The 25,440-nt window shown below is 50.0% G+C and overlaps 1 protein-coding gene across 1 annotated transcript in view; it reads right to left on the reverse strand.

Moving 5' to 3' along the window:
- Positions 1-25,440, reverse strand: part of LOC113960181 (transcription factor HIVEP3-like) — a 121,883-nt gene that overhangs the window by 47,110 nt on the left and 49,333 nt on the right. Inside the window, 2 exon segments of the mRNA XM_027669599.1 lie at positions 12,553-12,698; positions 16,561-22,225. Coding sequence (XP_027525400.1) covers positions 12,553-12,698; positions 16,561-21,675 — 5,261 coding nt within the window. The 5' untranslated portion in view covers positions 21,676-22,225.

A 25,440-nucleotide genomic window follows, 5' to 3' on the forward strand; every position in this document is an offset into this window, starting at 1 on the left:
TCCACAAACTCAGCCCAGAGCTCCACAAACCAGCCATGTCTGGGGTCTGCAAGAAGCCAAAGTACCCAACAAACAGAAAGGTTTATAAAAACTTGGCTACATGTGATTATTCCCTTATGTCAAACATACCGAGTTGGGAATAAAGTTTAGAGACAAGAGCACACAAACACTGAGAAACACAGGAAATTCCAAGAAACCAGGTGAGCACCACCAGGAGAGTTTGGCAAGACCCTGTAATCTCCCCCTCTTCCACCTTAAAAATCTTGTAATTCTTCAGTCTTATCTCTAAATCAGTAAGAGAAACAAAGATGACCAGAAAAAATATCTTATTAGGGCACATTCTCCTTTGTCTGAGGTTCTGCAGACCAAGAAACCTGCAGTTCCAGTTGGGCTGAGTTAATATTTTTCAACACATACTCATGAATTTCTCACATGCTTTCTTTCACTAAAGAAACCATTCAGCTGATTCTGTGTAACTGCCTGAGCAGCAGCAGGTCCTCCAGGACAAGGAAATGGCTTTAAACACTTGCAGTGAGTAATCCCAGCTTTTCCTGACTCCTCCAGCCTGGAGAAAATGAGCTGGGCTGGCAGCTGCCTTGGAGCACTCCGGGAGCCAGAGGTCACAGGGCTGAGATTGGCCACAGGTTGGAGATGAATCTGCCTGCAACACATCCCTGGTGAGCAACTCCTCCAACAATGACTACAACTGAAAAGGAAGAGTGGCCTTTGAACAGTGAAAAGCAACTTGGGAAGATGGGATATTAAAAAATCAAGTTTCTGTGGAGCCCTGCCCACCACGTCCTTGCAGTTGGATCTTTGCCTCCAGCAGCTCCCTGGGTTTCTGAGCAGCAGCAGCCTCGGCCCAGCTCTCTCTGGTCCCACTGGTTTTCTTCCCATCTGCTCCTGCCACATCCCACAGCCTCTCCAACCTCTCCCCCAGTGTCCCACGGGGAGGAATGACCTCACCTTCCCTCCCCAGCACTGCTCCTCCCTGGCTTGGGAAGGATGACATTCCCAACCAGCAGAGATCCAGTTACATCCTGGGCTATGTCAGGACGGAGCACAACCTGCTCTCCTTCAGCAACAAACTGGGAAGAACTGGAAAATCTCTCTCAAATGTAGGATCCGGTGCTCACAGTCCCACTGCTTTACCCAGTCCTTCCCAGCAGCCTCCCCGTCAGTGTGACTCGTGTGCTCACTTCCAAACACGCAAAAAAAGGAAAGCTTTCCCAGAAGTAAAATTTATAATCCAAACTGGGACTGGGAATTGCTTTGGTCCCAGTCCCAGGGACGTGGTCCCCCCCTGGGTGAGCACCCAGGCAGTGGAATGGATTTCACAGGATATACACTTCTAAATTCATGTCCTTTTTTGAAAACATGATTTAGACACTTTACTCACAGAGCTTTATCATTTCCATCTTTCATAATGTTCCCAAGAATTTCACATCCCATCTGTCATCACTGGGATTCTCTGGTGGTTGATACTAAAGAGAATTGAAAATCAACATTTGGGAACATGAGAAAAAAAAAAAACCAAAACCACCAAACAGGAATAAAATTAACATCTGCCTTGAGATGAGACCTGTCTCCTCAAAGCAGTGTTTTCATCATTAGGAAGTGACAGAAAAGGAAGTCCCAAAAAGTATTATATTCCCAGAGTCCTCTTCCTGCCATTTGCCCGTGGAACATGGATTGAGGAACGGGCAGACAGGTCTGGGGCTGTCTGTTTGAACATCAGGTTTCTAATTGATTGCACAGCACTTGGAATCTGTCAAAGGCCTCCTATAAATTACAGTTCTCTATAGGACAGGCTGCCTGCATCTCCAGATGTTGAGAACTGGCTAATCCTGAGTAAATCAGATAAAAATGTTTGCCTTCTCCAATTTTCCAATGAATTAATTGCTGGGATCGTGTCGCTGAATCAATGAAGTGAAAACCCCATACTCTGGATGTTTGCCACGTGAATAGGCCATGAATAATCTGTTAACAAGGAGAGCTTATTATTCCAGACATTTGGCCCACGTCACCCAGAGCCTCAGAATAAGACATTGTGTCATTCCTGGGAATCCAGGATGAGGAAGGACAGCCCAGGTGACCACGGACCCACTGCAGAATTCCACACAAATCCTTCTACATTATCAGTTTCAAACCCCTGACAAGGGAAAGTGTCCAAATACCTTTTAATAAATCGGAATAATATTGTTTGCTCTGAGGATACTGAGGGCAGAGACACCCCTGGAAAGGCAAACCCCAGGAGTTCCATGAAGCTGGTCCCTGGTTCCTGGGAGTGGGACATTTCCCTGTCCTGCATCAGCTCTGACCCTCAGGCTCTTCACCTCTCTGTTGGAACAGTTTGTACCATTCCTGTCTCCACCTCACACCCTCCCTCTTTGTTGTGAGAGCTCAGATCTTCCAGCCTGCCCCTCTCCTGCTTGGCTAATTGCCACCTCTTACCTTCCAACCAATTGCCACCTCCCTCCATCCCTGTTCAGCTGCCAAAATTGTCTGTCTGATCAAATCTCTTCCTTTCCACTGGCTTCCCCCTCCCTGTGTGATCAGGGCACTGTGAGATGCTCCTGTCTGTCCCTGTGTCTGCTCTTAAATGTCCTGTTTTCTCCCATCTCCCATGCCCAGCTCTGCTCTGCCCCCAGCCTTTAGCACCCACTGGCACTTCTGGCCCAAATGTTCTCTGTCCATTTTGGTTTATAACTTTCTAGTATAAAAAGCTTGTCAGCACAGAGGTTACACCCTCAGCCTCTCCTCACCTGGGGTGGCAGGGTCATCTCCCCCAGGGTCACCTTCTCCCCCTCTCAGACCCCATAAATTTGGCCTCACTATGGGGAAGGACTCCAGAGTTTTGCACAGGGAGTTTCCTGAGCAAACCCCAGTCCCAGGAATGAGATGGAGTCACACAGGGGGCCAGGAAAGAGGCAGCACATCAGACCTCTGGGATGGTGGGAGCAGCCCCAAGGAGAGACAGGAGGTCTGGAGATGGAAGCCCCTCTGCTGCCATCCTTGACTGTGCTCCCATTCCTGCAAAGGGACGACTTGGGTGCTCTCCAGGGCCACGAGTTTCTGGCAGGGAAGAGATTCCCCAAGCAAGGCAGGGTTCCCTTTCTGCCTCTTTGCTCACAGTGACCTGAATTCATCTTTCCACTGAAGAAGAAAGGAAACCCCTGCTCTGTCCTACCCCAGGAACCCACCTGTTCAGCTCAGAGCAGGAGCTGCTTTTCTTTATCTGGACTGATCCTTGGATTTACAAGATGTTAAAAGCAAAGGAATTGCTTGAAAAAAATGCAGTGATTTGTAGATTTTGAATTCACTGAGTGCTCCAATGGGAGGTGACCAGCCTGGCAGCTGGAACACCCTTCATTCCCCAAATAAGGCACAGAAAGGCAGGTGAGTCCTGGCCAGGTACCCCAGGCACCTGGGCGAGGCAGCAAAGGCATTTTCTTGCTTGATTCCATTTGTTAAATCTTGATTTGAACTGAAACCAAATGGGAATTCTTGTCTTTGTCACACAGAGAAGACAAAAGTCATGGTAAGGGGAAGAAGGGGCTGGGAAAACCATTGGGAATGCTGGGCTCAGGAAGAGTATCACCCTCCTCCCAGGGACCAAATATGGGCTTCATCCTTTTCCTTCCACATCTCTTCACACCTGATATTTATCAGTACAGAAAAAGAAGATGTATATAATAAAAGTAATATTTAGAAAATGGTAAATAGTTAAAGTAGTTACTGGAGGGAGCAGGGACAGGGATAATGTGAAGTGAATCCCACTCAGGAGGAATATGGATAATGTGGAGAAGTGAATCCCACTCAGCCTCTGCTCCACCATAACTACATCCCTCAGGGAAAGCCCCTGGGATGGTTCTGTACATGGGAGGAAGGAAATCCCTGCAGAAAGCTGATCATCCCACACGAGGTCAGGCAGGAAACTGGAGATAACATTTTTTAATAATTGGCTGTGGGAAATTAGCACCAAGCTCAGGAGCTGTGCCAGCAGGACATGGCAGAGAGGCCTGGATGCACTGGCAGGAATAACTGAGGAAAAATACCAAAGAAAACCAGGCAACAGCCTGGACTAAATCCTTCTGAGTTTGTCAGATTTCCTGGGAAAGCAGAAATAAGTTGCAGAATGAACCCAATTTGTCAAGTGAAGCGACGAGACAACACAGGAAACGCCAGCAATTCCCACTGAGGAATATTAAGACATTTTAAAGTAATAAAATAATCAAGCTCGGGAGGAGGTGAGTTTGTGTGTCCCCTCACAAACAAGGAAATCAAAGTGTTGGTTGGAAAATGACTTATCCAAGAGTCCTGGTGAGTCACAAACCCACCATCCCCAAGTCCTACTTCCCTGCTCCAAGCAGCACTTGCTGTCTCCAGGATCTGCTCAGGAGGCCAAGGAACAGCCTGTTCAGGAACTGCTCAGCACAAGCACAGCTGGTGGGGAAGGAAAGCTCTGAGCCTGGGCACATGGGGACATCCTGCCTTTCAGAGCCAAGCCTGGCCACCCATCCCTGCACCCAACGCACGAGCAGCATAGGGGGCCTCGCCTTGCAAGGGTGTTTTCATCCTGGGGAAGGGATGAGAGAGGAGAGCTGGGAGTGGGGCAGTGCTCACTGACTCAAACATGCAGGATTTAATGGGATTTTTCACCCATATCCATAAGGGGAAGCCAAAGGAGGCAGGTGGAATGTGCTGGTGCTGAGCTGCACTGCACAGACTCTGCAGGGATGCTCAGAACAACTCCCAGGTTGCACATATGGTCACAAAGGCAAGGAAAATATCAGTGCTTCAAGCCCAAAGGGACAACATTCCCTGCCCATGGCAGGGGGTGGAATGAGATGATCTTTAAGATCCCTTCCAGACCAAACCATGATTCCAACGTTTGGGATCTTGCAGGAAGCTTCAGTCGTGGTTGTACAACCAGGAGCTGCTCCCAGCAGAAATAATGACCTGGTTTAAAGGGAATAACCTGATGTTATTTCTACATTATCCAGGACTACTCAGACAAGAGCTCCTGGCAGGAGCACCAGCTGTGAGGGGCAGGTCTGGGAACTGGAGTTGTGACAGAGCCACCCCACAGCTTCCCTCTGAAGGGAACCCTTCAGGTCCACATTCCCAGACACACCAGCCCTTGTCTAACCTTGTTCAGGGCCAGGCTGGAGCATCCTGGGCTGCTGGAAGGTGGCCCTGCCCATGGCAGGGGGTAGAAGGAGATCTTTCCATTCCCTTCCAGCCCAAACCCCTCTGTGATCCCATGATAACACATCCCAGCAGTGGTTTGAACCCACTGAAGTGTCCAAAGTTGGAGTCCAACAAGTTACACTTTGCTCTGTTGCTCCCTGCACTGACTGCCCACAAACTTCTCACTTTCCTCCTCTCCCAAGCTCTGTTTCCTGTTCTCTCCTTGCAGCTCCTAAGCCAAGAAAACATTTCCTGAACAAACCACTGGAAAGAATTGATTTTTCCATTTTGCTACTCCCTGAGATACCAGGGAAAAACTTTTTTTTTTTTAAATTAAATGACAAATTAACAAGAAAAATCCAAATTTTCGTGAAGACACTATGGGGAAGAAAAAACATTTGCTTCAAGTTGAATTGAAGCTTTTTTTCCTCTTGGCTTTTAAGCACATTTCAAGGTACGAATACAATGCTTTTCACAGCAAAAAGCCTATATTCTTTTCATATTGAAAATATTTTTCTCTAGTTGCCATTCTTCTCTCCTGTTATTCCAAAATGCATTTTTCAAGCAGCTTTTCTCACTGCAAACCTGCCTCTTCAAACAATTCCTCCTTTTATCTTGTCAGCACTGGTAAAATTTACAAATCTGTCCTTCCTTAAATTGCCACCCTCTGTCTTGTCTCCTTTGGATGAGCTTTTAAAGCTTTTTAAGTGTTTTTCTTGTGCTATGAAAAGAAAGAGGTGTGTAAATGTCTGTCTCTGAGAGAGACCTTGTGTTCTTTTAATGGACACGAGAAATAAAACATGGAACTGTGCAAAGGAGGATCCTGATGAGCAGGAGGATCCCAACCCTCCAGGTTACACCCAAACACCCTGGAAAATCCACCCCCAACATCTCAGAGGGAAATGGGGACTGGCTGCTCTGCTGGGGATTCCTGCAGAGCTGCAGCATCTGCTAAAACATAAACCATCTTTTTCCACATGAGCATTACCAAATTCAGGGGATGCTCTTCCCTTTTCTCAAGCTGGTTGATCTTGTTTGGATCTGCCTGGGAAATGGGGTTGTCCCTGGTGGACTCAAAGCTCTCCTGCTCTCCATTGCTTGTAAAGTCCTATCTATAAAACAAACAAACGGTTCCACCTATAAAACCCACCCACTTTGCTATTTAAAAAGCAGGATAAACATAAGCTGACGCTTGAGATTTTAAAATCATGTTTCAGAGAGCAAATTGTCACCTGCAGGACTGGATTTAGTGGGTCATCTAATGGGAGGCAGCCCTGCCCATGGTAGAGGGTTGGAGTGAGATGGTCTTTAAGGTCCTTTCCAATGAAACCATCCTGTGATTCCATGATTCTGTGATTTTCAGAAGGGCTGTGCAGCCCCAGGGCTGCTCAAATGGAGCCCAGCAATGTCTGTTCAGCACTTCCAAAGGCAGGGAAAATCCAGCAACACAACCCCTAAAAATGTTCAAGTTAACACCCAGTGGTCAGTCAGGCACCACCAGCCCCAAGGGGAAACACCAGTTTCTCCAATTTTCTCCCTGCCATGCAAAGCAAACAGTCCCAGGAAAACCCTTTTCACTGCAAAATGCAAATTACAGGAATTCTTTGCTTATATCCAGGAGTGGAGTCAAATGTGACAGGCTGGGGGAGTTCACCTGGAGCAGAGAAGGCTCCAGGGAGACCTGAGAGCCCCTTGCAGGGCCTAAAGGGGCTCCAGGAGAGCTGGAGAGGGACTGGGGACAAGGGATGGAGGGACAGGACACAGAGAATGGCTTCCCACTGCCAGAGGGCAGAGTTAGATGGGATATCGGGAAGGAATTGTTGTGTGTGAGGGCGGGGAGGCCCTGGCCCAGGTTGGGCAGAGAAGCTGTGGCTGCCCCTGGAATTCCTGGAAGAGTCCAAGGCCAGGTTGGAGCAATGTGGGCTAGTGGAAGGTGTCCCTGCCTGTGGCAGGGGGTGCAATGGGATGAGATTTAATGCCCTTCCAACCCAAACCAGTCTGGGATTCTGTGATTCCTGTTTAACCTCAGCCCTGCTCCACAGGGATGTGCTCCCACTGGAGGCACTGCCCTGGGCTGTGAAAGGAGTTCACTGCCAGGTCTCAAGCAGGTTTGCAGGTAAATTTTGGGCTTGTCCTGTCCAGGATTTGGACTCAATGATCCTTTAAGTTCAGTATATTCTGGGATTCTGTGTTAAATGAAGGAGTAGCAGCCCTTTGCTGTCCCTGGTGCAGCTGCATGTGCTGCAGACAGAGCTTTGCTCAGATTCCTCCCTCCCTGGCACTGTGTGTGCTCAAATCAGTGTCTTTGGGATTAACTTTGGAATAACTGACTCCTGTCAAAATAAACATGGAGAATTCTCAGAACTCCCTGAGCAGCAAAGGAAATCCCCTCAGAGAATGGCTCCAGTGCAGGGGTTTGCAGTTACATTGAGAAACTTCTGCTTGTTTAACAGAGAGGTTTCTCTGGGGTAATAAGACCCTTCCAGGGCTGTGCCAGGGATTTTCCACGAGCTTGGTCAGTGGGAGCTGCTCTGGTCACAGACATGGAGTGAGATCACCCCAGAGATCCAAACAGAGATCCCAGGGAGTCCTCGGGGTGGGAACTGGGAGAGGAGCTGGGGGAGGGAGGCTTTCACATCCTCTGCTTACCAGTCATGCTCAAATCCCAGAAAGCAGTCCCAAGGCTTCTCCATCTTCCTTGGAGCAGGGAAAAACCTCTTGCTGGACAGGCTGAGAGGCTCTGTCACCTCCCTGCCTGCCTAAAACCCCACAGGCAGGGAGACAAAGGGAAAAGCCACGTGGCAGCATCCACCTCCAGCCCTGGGGCTCCCCAGGGAATGCCATGGTCAAAGCTCCTGCACCCCCCAGGCACTGGAATGGCACTGGGCAGAAGGGGCTTTGTCCCAAAATCCCAGGTCAGAAGATCCCACGGCTGGGGAACCTACAACTCTCTGTTGGTGAGGACAAAGAGGGAAGGGATTGGATTCCTCCAAGAGTCAGACCAAACCATCAACTGCAGCAGCCTCTGGGTCACAACAGCACTACAAACATCTCTCCTGAAGTTAAAACTTCCCCTTTCTCTGTGTGTATTTGTACACATGGTGTGGTGTGAAGGGGAGGTGTTTTTAAGGATACTCGTGTCTGCAATCACAGGGTTACAACCATGAGTGTTTTTCCCTAAAGTAGGTTAAAAAAAAGGGAACAGTTTTCCGAAGAGAGCTTTGCTTTTGACACAGTTTCACTGGTTTGGGGGTGTCAGTTCAGGTTAGAGGTCTTTCACCTTCCACATCTTGGTCCTGCTTTCCCTACTGGTTGTAATCAACCAGAGCAACAACCCAACTGCTGGGCCCCATGAAAGCACAGGGACTTTGGCTATGAAATAACAGAACATCTATTGACTCAGCCCACCCTAGAGCTCTCAGATTTCCTCGTGGTAATGGCAGTGCACAGCAAACAGGCCCCATCCCCCTGGCAGGACCATGACACCATCCCAGCCCTCACTGGCAGCTCAGGTCGATACCAATCTCTGGTTTCATGCTGTCAGATTTCAGAAGGGGCCTGGTGTCTCCAGAGCACCAGAGGGAGTTGGAGAAGGTGACACTGAGGCACCAAGGAATCCCAGCACTTCTCCTGAAGCAGAGCTGCCCAGCTTGACCTTCAAAGATCATTTTCACTGCTCAAAACCACCACAATATCCCTCAGGACAAGGCCAATGGCTGTTTTGATTGGCTCCTTCAGGAGCACAAACATTGACCTGGCTGCTTATGGTTCTCCCAAACACAACCTGAGGAGCCTGTGCAGTGTCCAGCCTGTCTGGAGGGTGTTACATGACTCCAATCTCCCTCAGTCAAGTGCTGGGCTGTGCCCATGGGACAGAGGTCATCCTGCTTGCAGTGGAGACACACTCTGTCTCACAAAATGTCATGACTGCAAGGAAAAAGCCACTCCTGAAATTACATGTGGAGTGATGTCCAGACTTTGCTCTCTAAGAGGAATTTGTTCTTTAAAAAGGAGTCCAACAGAAAACTCAGTGGATTCCAACTCCAATAAGTGTGGAAAAGTCAAGGCAGAACCACACGTGTCCCTTCTGATGTCCCCAAGAAACCAGAGACACTACACAGGGTTTTCTCTTCATCTCAGGAGGCCAAGGGAGGCAGGTTCTGCACTGGCTGGTAACTCAAGGGGAGCTGGACTTCTCCACCACCCAGGTCCTCCTGACAGCCCCACTGGCCAAACTCCACATGCTGAGATGGCCCCACAGGGACTGAACAACTTCCTTCATGGAAAGAGTGGGCAGGAAAAAAACTGAGCCCAGCACAGCCCAAGCCTGGCTTTACTGAGCCCTGTCCCAAACCCAAGCATGAACCTGGGTCAAGGCTCAAGGAACCTGCAAGCTGCTGTGTCCAAAACACTTCTCAGTGGGAAAACATAGGCAAAGGAACCATCCACTTCCATATCCAGGGAGGAGACATCTTCAAATGAGAGAAAGGAAGCCAATCTGCCCCCAGTGCTCCAAGAGCCTCTGGCAGGTTCATCAGTTCATTCCTTAAAAATGGGCCATGAGGATGGTGAAAGGATGAAATTTGGCTTTTCTGGTCTCCCCTGAAAGCCAGGAAATACAATTCCAGCTGGAAGACTGGACAGCAACAGGGGAGGCAGCAGAGCTGGTCCTGGAAGTGCTGTAAGGAACGTTGCAAAAGGGGAAAGGCAGTGGTGGGACTGAGGAAGCCACAAGACTGTACAGAGGGAAAAGCAAGTGTTGAAAATGGCAGAGAGAAAGGCAAGAGCTCTGAAGAAATAAAAACTGAGGGGAAGAAGGAGCTGAAAGAGCTGCAGCAAGTTCACCTTTTATGGGAACTCTTGGATTTCTTTATAATCTCCCTCCTTGGTTGAGGCAACAAAGCATGGGGTGGCTTCAAAAGCTTTGAAACCAACTGCATCCCACTGGAAGGATGGGTCCAGCCAGCAGCACACCATGTGAAACCAATAAACAAGGGGAAAATGAGTCAAGGAGGAAATTTTTATGAGGAAAAAAATAAGGCAGTGAAATAAGATCTTGAGAATGGTGCACTTCTTGTAAAACATTTTCAAGAGATGGCCAGGAAAGGGGGCTGATCCATTTGGGAGCTTGCACAAAGCATTAGGCACCCTGTGGATTCCTCTGCAGGATTGTTCCTTCACTGCAAGAAAACAGTCCCTTGGTGTGTTCAGCTGGAGCAGAGGAGACTGAGGGGAGACCTCAGTGCAGTTCCAATTCCTGGGCAGGGGCAGAGGAGGGGCAGGGACTGAGCTCTGCTCTGGGGGAGCAGGGACAGCACCCAGGGAAGGGCTGGAGCTGTGTCAGGGCAGGCTCAGGTTGGATCTCAGGCAAAGGTTCTTCCCCCAGAGGCTGGTTGGGCACTGCCCAGGCTCCCCAGAGCAGTGGGCACAGCCCCAAGGCTGCCAGAGCTGCAGGAGGGTTTGGCTGATCCTCTGGGGCACAGGGGGTGACTCTTGGGGCTGGGCCTGTGCAGGGCTGAGGGTTGGACTCCATGAGCCTTGGGGGTCCCTTCCAGCTCAGCACAGTCTGGAATCCTGGGATCCCTGTAGACACAGCTGCTGAGGATGAACAATTCCACAGGAGAAACCCTGTGGGAACAAGGCCCAGAGCACCAGGTACACACGGAGCACCTTGAGAGAGCAGCTTGTCCCTCCTGCCCCTCAGCAGGGAGTATCCTACAGAATTCACACATGAAATGAATCTCTGTGACCTGGGGGGTTCCATCAGTGCCTGTGCTTGGCATTCAGCAGCCACTACATCCTGCCTCCCATCCCAGCTCCAGGAACTTTCCAGTCAAATCCAGCACACATTCAAGGTGTTCACACAGTTCCTGGTGCTGCTGTGCAGGAAGCAGATTGGGAAAGCTGCTTTATTTCGTGTCTGCCATTCAGAAAACGTGGTTTTGCATCCCCTGGGCTGTGCTGGGGGATGCAGACATGGGAGCACAGGGGTGTGGAGATGCAGCTTGTCTGGGGGGGACAGTCAGGGACAGCACTGAGCACCCCCAGCCCTCCCCACACAATCTCTGTGAGGGGCAGGGGGTTTTCAGTCACAGTAATGCTGAACTGCTTTAATCACATCCAGGAAGGAATCCAAGAGTCCCCCTGAACAGCCACAGCTCCAGGACAACCCAGTCAAGGGAAACAGAGGCTTCCCCTGGGTTTAAGGCAATAAAACCCAGCTCAGTTCATCCCACAAGTCCCAGCTGCCCCAGGAAGGTGATGGCAACATACTGAGCACATCCAATTTCTCATTCCACTGCTTTCCTGCCATTCCCTGGCCCCCTCCCTAAATCACTTCAGGTCACAGCCGTGACAGGCTGGCACTGCTTTGGCTCTTTGCATTCACCCCTCACTGTGAGGGATCTAAACCTCAGCTGGGTTTAGACACACAGTCCCTACATCTGGGGGAGAGGTGAGTTCTCCTGGACAAACACACGGGTTTCCTTTCCCAAAGCAACGTTTTTCTCTTTTGGTTTGTCAGTTTGATCATCTGCTAATGAAATATTTTAAAAGAAAAGCAAACGTCAACCGGTAACAGCAGCAAACCACAACCACTGACTAATTAAAGCCTTTTTCTAACACACAGAAACCAAGACCACCCAACGGCAAGAGCAGAGCTGATAAATCCTGCTGGAGATTGCTCACGTCTCTTTGGCCCCCCTTTGCAACACACAGGAAGGATGAACTGTAATTGCATCCCACAAAACACACTACTTATTACCTGATTTTTGCATTTTTTAAAGATAAACAGTAGCATTAGACCAGAGCTGAATTCCTGAGGCAGACTCTGAATTACCTGGAGCCGAGATTTAAGATATACATCAAATTAAGACCTTGCATCCATTCTGGTTTGAGCTATTTTGGTTGGGTGGGATGAAAATCACATGAATATAACCCTTCTTTTGTTCCCCACCCAAAACCCAGGCATCAGCAAAGATCTCCCCAGATCCTCCTTATAATGGGAACAACCATTAACAACATCATTTTCAGAAGGCTCTGGAAAGATTAAGATACAGAGAATACCTCTGTCACATCAGAGACAGCTACAAGATGAATTTGTGCTCTTCACCCATCTTCACTCAAACACCCACTCAGAAAAGAGATGGAGGTGATTGCTAACTTAGAGACAGCTCAAAAACAGGGAATTAGTGCAGTCTGGAGTATCTGTGGATCTGGAGGGCCAAGCTTTTACAGTGGCTGAAATCCAACTACCTCTGGCCTTCTGCTCACCTCCATGAGGCACTTTCACTGCCATCACTGTAACCAATAACTCCCACACAGCTGTGACACTCAAAGAGAAAGAAATGGGACACTTACCCTCCTTCAAAGATCTTGATCCTGACTGGCTCCCCTCGTTTGGTCACAAGAGCCTCTTCTTCTGCTTTTCCTCTTTTTTCCTCTTCCTTCTCAGCTCTAGTTATATCTTTTCGACCTTCATTAGAAAGGAGCGAAGGCAAATGAACCTATCTCCCCAAAAGAGCAAAACAATCAATGATTACATACAAAATCACTCTAAAACAGACCAAACAGCCTCACCAAGAGCCAGCAACTCCTGCAGGTGCTGCTCCTGACAGCCAAGGGCAGGAATTGGGACACATTCCTACCAAGCAGATATGCCTCTGGATTTTGGTTGGGTTCTATTTACTGTGACCTGCTATGGGTTTTTAAATCACTCCCTGCATATGGTGGCTCCATATTATCCAACTGGAAAACTGAGGGATAAAGAGAAGTGTCTTGGCTGGGGTGACTCTGTGTGGTGGAGCCATGGACCTCTGTTCCCAAATCCACTGCTCTGTCCTTGGATAATCCTCTCTCCAACATCTACATCTGCAAACGTCTGGAGAGAAGGCATCTGCAGAATTCATACACTTAACCTCAACCCCTGGGTTTCCCCCCACATACACACACACTCACACAAAGCTGGACTTCAGCCATCTGGGCTTGACATAAATCACTCGACAGTCGGAGCTCTCGGGTGATTTCCTCTCGCTCAAACCCCGTTGCCAAGGGCACAGCACAGAGAAAGCCACAAAACCCACGGGAGAAAATAATCCTCCACCTCCCCACATGTTCCCAGGGTAAAATCTGCTCTTTCACTCTTCAAGTTGCCACCTTGTTTAGGGGGTTTTTGTGTCTAAGCCTTGTTTAGGCCAAGGTTTAAGTCGTGCACTGACAACTCACTTACATGTTGAATGTTCTTTCTTGTAGTAGGTGGACCTAAACATTAGAGCTGCCTCTTTAGCCTTGTACAAAGCAAGGAGAGCATGAAATGTTGGGAATCCTGCCCTTCTAAAGCCCAACAGGACAAATAACAGGGGGCTCCAGAGCTCTGAAGGAAGAAAGTAGGTTGCCTTTCACCCCAGGTCACCTTTTAGATCATTTTTTAATGTTCAATTGAATTACCCATATCCTCAGTTTATATATATTACATAAAGAGTTTTTACCAGAGTTTTTAGAGGGACTTTGGCCTGAACTCAGCCAAGGAACTGGCAGAAGTGTAAAGCAGAGCTGGTCACCCTTGGCAAGAGTGGCAGCTCTCAAGGGTGACTCACCTGCCCCACCTAAGCCCTCGTCTTAAGGGGGATGAATCACCCAAGAGGAGCCTCTTTGTCTCCCGTGGTTACAGAGGAAGCCACAGAGTGAACAGCTCAAATGGAGACATCCAAAATTCCAGCAGGCTGCTGGAACTACCAGGGGATGCTCAGCAGGAGGAGGGGTGGGCTCACTAAAACAGCAGCTTTGCAACCCTGAGGTCAAACACTTCAAACCTGCCCAGCAATTCCAGGAGCTCCACTTGAGGCTCTTTGCCCTTGGGACCAGCTGGTTCAGATCCACACATCACACCCACACACCCTCCCTAGATGCCTCCTGGGATGGTCCCTGTGCTGTCCCAGCTCCCCAAATGTGCCCAGCAATTGCTGGAGGAAGGGCAGTGAGGACAGAGCAGGGCCAGGAACCATTTAACAACTGAACAGCTGGAATGGTCTCCAGCTGCTGTCCCTGGGCATGGAGACATCTGGGGGGGAATCAGTGGCAGAGCACCTTCCAAATAAACCTCCTGACATGAGCAATGCCAGAACATTGCCAGTGACAACCTTCCCAGGGTGGGAATTTTACTGAGGAATACAAAACAATTGACTTTCTAGATGTAGCATGAGGTTTATTTATTGCAACTTTTGAAAGCACAGAACACAGAGAGATGAAAGGCACCAGAGAGCCAAAATCATACAGTCACTACTATCCCCTTTTACAATCTCATTGAATTTACAAAGTGTGCAAGCCCAGTACAGTGTATTTATCCATCCCTACATGCAGCTGGTGCCCACAGTCCCTCCAGAATTATCTGCTCAGCAAATCCCCCTGGGAATTTAAAACCCAAGACAAGTATGTAGACAGCACATCCAGGACTAGTGCTTGCTGGGAGCTTCTGCATGCATAATGGTACAAAATATCAGAGCCTTTTGACATCTTCTGCTGTGTTACTGACAACTTAGAGTTACACAAAGAAGTAAATATTGAAGGGAAATAGCTGGAGCAGAGTTAAGTGAACTTTCAGCCTCGGATTGATGCTGCTGTCACACATGTCCTGTTAATCACCCACCACGCCACTTCCTAATCTGTGCCAGCCAGATGTATTTTAAATATTAAACTCAGGATTTCGCTCCCACTGATCAGAAATTCTTCCTCTGCTTGGCATGAATTCAAGTTCTCTTCCCTGAAATTACCACACTTCCTGCAAACCACACTGCAGGCTGGATTTAGGCTCCACCGTTCTCCAGGTGAATTTGGCAGGACAAACTCTCCCTTTTGCAAATTGTGCCACGAAAACCTTGACTTGCACCACCAGTCAGATTAGAGGGGGTTTTTTAACAGGTTTATGAGCCTTTGGAGCAAATGCATGCATGAAATGTGTATTTTGATGACGAAGGGCTGAACCTTCCTGTCTGGAATTTAACCTTTCATTTCGGGGTCTGAGGGTCTCCTATCTCTGAACACACCCTTGGTGGGCACTTTAGCACCATGTCAAAGAGCAAAGCTCGGAGAAGCACAGGCACTTCTACTGGAGAATGAAATCAAGGGTGGTACAACACCAGTCAGATCAAATCCTTTGAAAAACAGTGCATAAATATCAAGCCTTGGTGTGGTTATTACACTGCTCAGGTAATTATCTGCCCCTACGGCCCCAGAAATCTGCCTTTTGCATTTCTGCAGAAGGATGATGGAAATGCTGAATAGAAATAAAGATTTATTGAATCAAAGCAACTCTACTGTGTATTTTAAGACATATTTATAAGCAGCAGCTGCAGCAGCGATTATGATAAATTTAATATTCAGAGTTCATTTCATGATACAGAAATAAAATGAATAATCCATCAATATAAATTGACTTGAGATGAATATCAAATTGCCAAATCTTTAGAGCAATTCTGTTGGCTAATCTACACGAACATGATCTGGATTAAAGGGATCTGTGTGGTTCAGCATTAACCCAGAGGGGTAAATCTGGCCTTAAAATGAGATACAGAATATGAGGCAGCTCACAGAAGCATCTTAAAGACTTCTTTGCCCCTATGGCCACTGCCATTGGGAGCTCTGCCCCTGTGAGCTGTTTGCCTTGCTCCTCTAAACTCTAAAGCCAGGTCTAAAATACCCTTGGAGAGCTGGGAAAGCAGGTGGACAGTTACAGACATGGGATGGACCCCACGACACGGGTGTTTAACAAGACCCCGTGTCTGACCTTCTGAGGCACTTTTAGAAATGTCACTGTATGCCTTCACACTTCTTCAGGGGCCTAAATACACTTGCAAATCTCCCTTTAATATTTTTAAATACTTTTAAGCATGCCTCTCCATGTTCATTAATGTGAGATGAGCAGATGCACAACCAGGCAGAATCCCATTTCCCCAGGGTAATCCTTTCTCATTTAGAACAGGCAAAATGGAGGGAATTAGAACAGCATTTATGAAAAAAAAAAAAGAAGAAGAAGTTGTAAAGCTATTTGAAATATCAAGACAAATGCAAATGAGGTGTAATCCTTTGTGCTTGAGCAGGGGTGGTTGGTGGTGAGGTTGTGATTCCTTGTGATTACAAGGCAAGCAGAAACTGGAGAACAGAAATGTGGAGCCTTGGAGCTCACCTGCCTGCTCTGGTTTTTGGTTACAGTGGGGGTTTGCTTCCTCACTCTACAAGTTTCACCGAGAACAAGCGCTTCCCAACCCCAGAGGGGGCTGAGTAAACCCCTATTAACCCAACAACAGCGATTCCCCGTCCCTCATCCCCCTCTCCCCACGTGTGGATGAGGAGAAATAGATAGGATTGCATTACCTCTGTCATTTTGGGCTTCCTGGAGCTGGCTGGGACCAGCCTGCCTGCCTCCGGACGGGGAGCCGTGGCCATGGTGTAGGTCTCCTTGCTCACCTTCTGCTTGGACCTCAGGAGGGACAGGGCTGCCTTGGTGGAGATCCCGGGCAGGTTGGGGTTGTAGAGGCTGATGCACCAGCTGGCATAAACCGAGGAGCGCCGATCCACTTGCTGGATGTGATTTGGCTTGATGTAGTTTAAATAGCACCAACTGACATTAGTGGTTGTGTGGAGGCTGGGGAACTGAAGTACCTTCTTCGTGTCTGTACCTTCTTGAGACTTCATTGCACTCTGGGTGCCCTCGGACGGCGGGGCAGTGCTCGGGGGGTTCGGTGGAGACGGCTCCACCTGTTCTTTGGAGTCTTCTTTCTTCACGGGTTGCAAAGGTGCCTTGCTGAGGAACTGTTTGCCAGCTGGCTGCTCATACTCTTCCAGTGCCTCAAAGCTTGGAGAACCTGAATGCGACACAGCCTGCTGCAAACTGCTCGGGGTTTCCTTTGGCTCTGACTGCTCTGTGGACAAACTAGGTGGTGCTTCAACCTCGACCCTGTCCTGGTTTTCCGCAAGGAAGTGAGATTTCTCCTGCTTTTTCCCTTCCTCTGTTGCACTGGGGGGCTTCACCACTTCCAACTTCTCTTCTGCTTCAGACACTTCCTCCTCTTTCACTCTCTTCTGCTGTTGTGTTTCCATCGTCAGCTCCAAGCTGCCGGCTGGGGAGAGCATCCTTTTGCTTCCCCCGACCGTAGCTGGGCCCCCTTCCAGGCCGAGGACGCTGTCGGAGGGGCAGGTGAGGGGCATGTACCCCTTGCGCTCGGGCAGGGGCAGGGGCACCCTCAGGTAGGGGCTCTGGAAAAGGCTCCTCTGCTCCTCCGTGATCATCTGGGCCAGGTCGAAGCCCAGCCCGTGGACGTCGGCGCTGCACACCAGGGCACCCTTGGGCGGGCGGTCGTTGAATTTGGGGAGGACAATGGTGGAGGAGCTGCACTGGGACTGGGTGACCAGGATCTGGGAGAGGGTGGTGTACATGGCGCTGCCGTAGGACGGCATGTTCGTCTGGATGCGCACGGGCACCACCAGGGACACCATCGGCTCCGAGCACGTGGGGACGACCAGCTGGGTCACCGTCACGGACACCGAGGGGCTGGCAGTGCAGGTCAGAGGGTGCAGCCTGCTGTCAGAGTCGTACTCTGTGCACGGGGAGAGGCTGGAAGCTCCTGCTGCTGGGAATAAACTGGATTTGAGCTGTGGTAAATGTCCACCAGCTTCACCTGGCAAGTGGAGAGCAAACTGAGACTGGAGAGGCAGAAAAAAGGCTGAGGGGATGGGAGAGGAGCCAGGGTAGTGCACGGGCAGGAATGAGGGATGCCTGAAGGACACCTCAGCGGGGTGAGACATCAGTGGCGGAGCGATGTGGAGTGGGCCGGGGTGGATGAGCGTCTGTGGGAGAGGCAGTGGCGGGGTCTGGAATATGGAGGGAGGGATCTGGGGCATGGAGAACTGAGCAGAGAGGATGTCAGACATGGTGTGTGCAGCAAAGAGCTCTGCAGACTGCCCTGGCTGCGGCAGGAGGTGCTGGTAGGGGAATATGGAGACCTGCGGGGACAGGAACTGCTTCTCGTGCAGCGTCAGCTGTGGGACGGGGTGGTGGAACACCTGCAGGGCCTCCGTGTAGGGCGGGCTGTAGGTGGGCTCAGGGCTGTCCTTTGGCTGGCTCTTCTCACTGGGGTAAGTCCCGTGAGAGGGCAGAGGGGGTGAAGAGCTCGGCTGATGGGGCAAACTGGTGGAAGAAGATTTACTTGAGGAAGGAGCTGGATCTTCTGTCTCCGTCCAGCCTGCGGGAGCCAGGTCTGGGTCGTGCTCTGGGTGCCTGGTGAGGGACGCCTGCCGGACCAGGAAGCATTTCCTCCTCTCCTGGGAAGCCGAGGAGCTTGAGGGGCCAGGGGTTGAGGCAGGAGTGGACGACAAGCTCCCATAGTCAAACGATTTGCTGCGTGTCTCCGACATCTGGGAAGGGTGGGACACGTTGGGTGTCTGCTCAGAGGCAGATCTCCGCATTTCCCTGGAGTGGTGATGGTGGCTCGGGACCATCAGCATGTGTGAGCCGACGCCAGGAGGCTTCGGGTGGGACTCGGAGGGCTGGCTGCTGGGCTCTGGCTTGCTGTGATCATCCCGATCGAAGGACACGGAGTGGCTGGAGCCGTGGGAGACGCTGCTCTCCTGACTCGGGCTGCGGGTGAGAGACACGGACTCGAAGCTGGACTCCCCGGAGGACTGAGCCATCTCCGCCAGCCGGAGCCGCTTCTTTTTGGGTGGGAGCTTCTCTGCAGGGAGCTGGGAGAGGGTCTGGCTCCTCTGTGGCCACTGGAACTCCTCTGTTTTCTCTGGCTCTTTTGGAGGAGGTTCTGGCTCTGTTTCTGGCCTGTCAGGCTCTTCTGTGACCAGAATCTCCGGCACCTGGATGTTGTGCTGCCGGACCAGCCGGGGCTGCAGGGAGTGGGGCGGGCGGCTGTGCTGGGGCGCTGGCTGCGACGGGAACTGGGACAAGGGCTTCTCTTCTTCCAAGCCGCTCGCCTGCTCGATGGAGTCAGACTTCTCAAAGGAGCTCGTGTGCTGGATGACAGAGATCTCCTTGGAGGTCGTTCTCCTGTCCTTGCCCTCCCCACTCGAGGCTGGTTTGGTGTTCCTGGGATGGAAGGTGGCACTGACGTCAGAAGGGGCGGATTTACCTGGATCTGCTGGTGACTTCATGGATTCACGGGTCAGGTTCAGAGCCACATCCGACGACGCCGGGTTTGCAAACTGAGCCCCTGGCCCGGCGCTGGAGGAGGGGGTGTCAGACACTTCAAAAGCTGGAGGCTCCTCGTCGTCACCAAGACTCTTCTCCTTCCGCCTTTTGCGGAGCGGGGTGAGCTCCAAAGTGCTCCCCAGCTTGTAATGCATCATCTGGGGCCAGGGGTCGGGATCTGCAGCGCCTTTCTCGGTCTCTGAAGAGGGATGGGAAGCAGAAGAGCGAGGCTTGGAGAGCTGCAGTTCTGAGCAGTAGTACTTCTTATGGGCTTCATAATTGTCCCTTTTCTTGTAGCGAGCACCGCACACGTTGCACTCGTACATGAACCCTTTCACCTTGGGGCCCTTCCGTGACTTTTTGGTAAGATCGCTTTCCTTGGTTTCAGGCTCCTCGGGAGGTTTGGAAACAGTTTCTTTGTTGGCAGAGCCGATCTCCTCTGAGACATATTCCACTCCCAAGGGCAGCTCAATAGCTGGTTGTCGTTTTAGCATTCGAGGGTGAGAAGAAAACGCTTGACTGCGGCTTAAGACTTCAGGCTCCATGATGTGATCATCAAATGAGTAGCTACCTCTAAAGGTGTGTGGGGAGCTTATAGTGCATGCAGCAGAAGGCATTGAGTGGCTTCTTAGGAGAGGCACTGTCTCTGTGGCACTGTGGGATTGCTGAAGTGACAACAATGATTGTTCGGGCTTAATTTTTTCACTGTGGGATGCCAACACTTTGGAAGCATCCAACTGGCTACTGGAACCAGACTTGATATCGAACTGGAACGGTTCTCTATATACACCAGACTTTGGAGATTCGATGCTGCTACGTCTAGATAAAGAGCTTCTTCTAGGCTTAACACTATCTATTTCACTGGTATCTACAACAGCTTCATTAATTGTAATTAGCTTAGTGATGTGTTCAATCACCTGTGTTCTAGGCACAGACAATGGGACCATGCTGGGCTTCTCATCCGTGGACAGGTGTGGAAACCCCTGGGTGGTGTTGGCAGCCAACGCCGCCGTCCTTTGCCCGATTCTCCCACACTTCCCAAAAATAATCTCTGCATAAGATTTGGCGTTGGTGTTCGGGGGGCTGATCTGCTGCTCTGCACTCTCTGACCTGGAGAAGTATCCTGACTCGGTGCTGCCTTTGCTGCCGGGGCTCAAGAAAGCCTGTTCATCGATCACCTTCTTCCTCTCGCTCAGGCGGAGCGCGAGCTTCTGCTTGATCGTGTGGGTGTCCTCGGATTTATGGCTCAGGGCGTGGTCTGACGAGGGCTCCACGAACTGGCTGCTGTCCTCCAGGGACTGGGACATGCTGGAATGGGACAAGGAACACCGGTCGTGGCTGGAGCCTTGGCTCCCTGCACTCAGCAAGCTGCTGGACAGCAGGCTGTGCTTCTGCCTGGGGGAGAGCTCGACCGAGTGCCCCGACATCGCGGCCGTCTCCTCCTCCGAGTCCGTGCTCTCTCCTTCTGTGGGCTCCTCGAAGTCCTCCCCGCCGATCCTCTCCATCTCCAGGCTCGATGGATACATCTCTGCTCCAATCCCTGAGGCCAGCCCAGCTTTTATCCGATGAGCATGAGATTTCCTATGTTTGTACAAATTGCTCTTAGTCTTAAAAGAGAAGCCACATGGAATGCAAGGGTACGGCCTCTCGCCCGTGTGCGACCTGATGTGTTTCTGGAGCACGCTTGGCTTCGCACAGGGCCTGCTGCAGTACTGGCAGATGTACTTGCCTGGCTTTTGGGGTTTCTTTTCCTTCTTGTGCACTTCCTCGGCCTGTTTTAAGGAAACCTGGGAAGGGCGAGGGATGTAGACCTTTTGAACGGACGGCATGTCCTCTCCGGGAATGATCTGCGAGTGGGAAGGCAGGAGCTGGCCGTGGTGAGAGTGGAGCCCGGGTGATGAAAAGGAGCCAGAGGGCCCTGGTCTCACTGGATCAACTAGCTGCCACGTGGGACCCTCGAGGACATGCTCTGGCTTCCCCGGGGACATAAATGCTGGTGACAGTGCGTGCTGCTGAAGCTGCGAGAGGTGGGGAGGGTGTTCGAAAGAGGAAGGCTTGGGTTGCTTCTGATGTCCAGTCTTCTCCTGAGACTCCTCTCTTGGAACGGGCAGAGGGCCAGAAAAGTGCTGCTGCGATATGATATCTCGGAGAGGGGTTCCTTGGGAAGGAGCAGAGCTGCCCTGGTACGTAGTTGTGGATGAAATACTGGCTTGGAAAGCCTCTCCTTTGGGAAGCCTCTGTCTTGGACTTTCCTCAGCCTTTTTTGTGCTCTTCTGGCTTTGTTCAGGATCCATGACCTTAAAAGGGTCTCTGAATGCTATTTTGGGAAGGTTTTGGCAGGCTTCATTTACGAATAATAAAGGTCTCCTCTGTAGATTCCCTGTTTTGCCTGCATTTGCTACGGAGCTGGAGCCGCCAGGAGATGGTTGTTGATTTAAGATTTTACTAAAGTGTCACTAGTTGCTATTTGATTCAAAAAAAAATGTTTCGAGGTCAATAAAGTTCACATTGGTAACACATGACAAACTACTTCAAAGAGAGAAAACTTTCCAAAACTTTTAGTCCAAATATTTTCCTTGTGAACTTGGTTAAGGCTTTAAACCTTGCCATTTTATTTCAGTTGACAGTGGCAAGCCTTCAAAGTCAAGATGCAACCCACAATGTGTCTCTTGTTTGTTATGCAAACCTTTGAAAACTTGAGACTTTAGTGCTCATCTCATAAGGATCTTTTTCTTTTTTTTTTCCCGTGCAAGGAAAATAACACTGAATGGTGTATGTCCCCCTGTGTCTTCCTTCTGTTCCACTTCTGAGTTCAAAAGCCTTGGAAAAGTATTTCCCACATTTCTGTAATTACATCCAAAAGAAAAACAAACAGAGAAAAAATTATTTCAGCTTTTGCATTTAAGTAATTAAATGCTGCTAATTCTGTGGAGGATAACAATAAATATTTTGCACAAAAATAATTCAGACTAACTAACTGAATGTCTCCCATTCACAAGACATTACATTTAATGGCAATCTAAACATAAATTGTACTCAGTCAAACCTCAGAGACTCAGTTTAATGCACACATGACCTGGCTCTGTGCAGTAACCAGAGACAGGAACTTGAAACACAGACAGTTTGGAAAAATGTATTAAAAGGATTTCAAACTCGAATTCCTTCTAATCTCCTGCAAACATTTAGGGGTTTAAAATCATTGTAATTATATTTCCCTTCCAAACTGACTACACAGGAACGCTGCCTGACTCCAAAGCCTTGTGCAGCACATCCATTCACTGACAAACCAGCAAATCTTTGCTGCATAAAATCCTCTCCTGAGCTCACAATAATCTCCAATGTCATTTCCAGCAAAAGCAGGTAAAGAGGAAGAACACACAGGCTTTTACTGAAATGTTGCCTCTTTAATTTCCTGCCTTTTGTCACCAAACAATGGTGCAAAATCCAATTTCTGTGGCATATTTCATAGAGGGGAGTATCAAAATTGGCTGTTTCTGAAGGGGGACCATGAGTGTGGATGGAACCAATAAAACCCATCACCCTTGTCAGCAAATACAGCTGATGAGGAGACACTCAGGGAGGAAACACTCTGATTGCACTGGAATAAAACAGCTCCAAGAGATGGACTAGAAATGGGTGGGATACTCCTGAGGAAAACAAGGATGGTGCTTTTTAAGTGCAGAAAATTGATATGTGTGGTTTCCAATGAGAAAAGATCTCTGGTCCTTCTCTGGGAAGCTCTTGGCTGCCTCAGGGTGCAGGCCCTGCTAGGACAGTTTGATGAGGGGACATTGCTCCAAGCCCTGAGCTCTGACCCCGCTCTGTGCAGGGGGAGGGAGCCTGGATGGGGCTGCAGTGCCAGCCCAGCACTGAGACTGAGACTGGAGCTCTGCAGTGGCCCAGCTGCATCCTGAGGAGCACCAGTGAAGAGCCAGCAGGGGAGGCTGTTGGGTTCAACACAGAGTCCTCCAAGGATCCCCCACTCCTTATCCATTCCTACAGCCCTGCACTACCCACACTGCATGACAATGAGACAGGGGGTGTAAGGTGACATAATTTAATTTATACTCCCTTTTCCATGAGAAAAGGGACATGGGGTATACGGTGATTTAGTTCAATTTAGCAGAGTCTAAAGATATGTCAACACCGGAGGATGCATCATGACCAACAAGACTTCAAAAAACTGTCCAAAAATTGTCTGTTCTTCAGCCAACTCACCTTAGATGGCCAAAAGTCAGGGGTCAAGTCCTCGGACACAACCCCCTGTACTATCCCTGACACAGGCAGGTGCCAATGAGGGACAAAACAGGGGCAGTGCCCCCCACATTAAGGTCTCAGTTCTGGGAGGTTTTTTTGCCCTGAGATCCCATCTCTGACTGATTGGATTAGTGGCTTCTCTTCCTGGCCAGTTGTGACACTCAGATTTAGGGAACTGGACAGAAAATCAGTCCTACCCTTAAACATCACCTCCTTTTCCACAAACACAGGCTCTGCCCCCCTCCAGCACGAGCTTCATGTTTGCCCAGGACCTGCAGAGCACCTGCTCTTGCCCTGACTTGCTGAGAAAGTGCCTCATATTTATGGGCTCGTTGCTCTGAGGAGGAATTCATTACATTTTGAACCCCCTGTTTAGTTTTGGCTCCTCAGTGCTGACTAACACCAGCCATGGTCTGGGCTGGCCTCAGAGCACTGCACTTCCAGCACAGCACTAACTCAAGATCAAAGACACTGTGGAGCAGATTTATGAGGTTGATTTTTGCCCAAGCTGCTCTTCTTTGCCCCACTCACAACACACACTTTGTAAAGTGGATTTAGCAGAGGCTTTCTCAGCAAGCACAGAGTGAAAGCTGCCTCCCACAAGCTCAAACACTCACATGTCAGAACTCCCAGCTCCAGAGTGCCTGAAAAACATCTTAATGCTGTGTTTTCCCCTATGGGCTCCATATCAACTCCTAAGTGTGTAACAATCAGGGTTGCAAGGAAGCTCCTTGAGATGATTCAGCATCACCCAAATGCTCAGCCCACCTGAGGAACACATGAGCCCCAGCTGGTTGTGGAGGAACTCTGCGGGAAAGTTAATAATCCAAGAACTGGTCAACAAACAACCCCACCTGCTGCCTCCAGCAGCCAGCAGGGCCATTCCAGGGCACTTCAGGCCACTTTGGACAGATTTTTTCCCATTACTGGAAATGAGACTCCTGGAATGGCAATGGCAAAGGATAACTCTCCTGGTGGATGCAGTTAATCCGGGTTGACACCCCTCCAAGGAAAACTGAACAGTGCAACATTAAGTGGTAGAAAAGATGAAGCCCAGGAGGGTTTCTCCACTCTGAGGTGTGGCAGAGGAAGGGAACAAGCTCCCAAAAAGCTGGTTGAAGACGCCCTGCTCAGCTCAGATACAACCCAGAGTAGCTGAGCAGTGTCTCACTGCACTCCATCAGAGCAGGGATCTGGTTCCTGCTGCTCTCCCTGTGCCTGGGACATCCCTCCAGCTGGCAGAGAGAACAGGGCTGGCGTGGTCATCCCTCCCCAGAGCTCACAGGCAGCTTCCTGCTGGCTCCTCCTGGAAAGCCAACAGGACTAACGGCTGGAAAAACCTACTCTTCTTTTTCTTCCTCATTTTTCTTCCAGTTTCTGTTCTCTTCACCTCAAAATCTCTCTTCAGACTTCAGCCTGCCAATATTTATTACATCTTCCTGATTCTCCCCCTTTTTCTCAGAAAAGGCTCATCTTTTGGTTTTACTTTCACCTCCTCATGACCTGCAGTTTCTTCTCTGCCACGTGCTCTGTTTCTATTGGGGCACTTGGGGAAGAAGGGACTGAGGGCAGAGCTCAGCGGGGGCTGCAGCTCCTCCCGAGGGGCAGCTCCGACTTCTGCTCTGGGGGAGCAGGGACAGCAGCCAGGGAATGGCTGGAGCTGTGTCAGGGCAGGCTCAGGTTGGATCTCAGGCAAAGGTTCTTCCCCCAGAGGCTGGTTGGGCACTGCCCAGGCTCCCCAGGGCAGTGGGCACAGCCCCAAGGCTGCCAGAGCTCCAGGAGGGTTTGGACAACGCTCTGAG

Source organism: Corapipo altera, unplaced genomic scaffold (genome assembly GCF_003945725.1).
Source record: "Corapipo altera isolate COAL_440 unplaced genomic scaffold, ASM394572v1 251, whole genome shotgun sequence".
Classification (NCBI taxonomy): Eukaryota; Metazoa; Chordata; class Aves; order Passeriformes; family Pipridae; genus Corapipo; species Corapipo altera.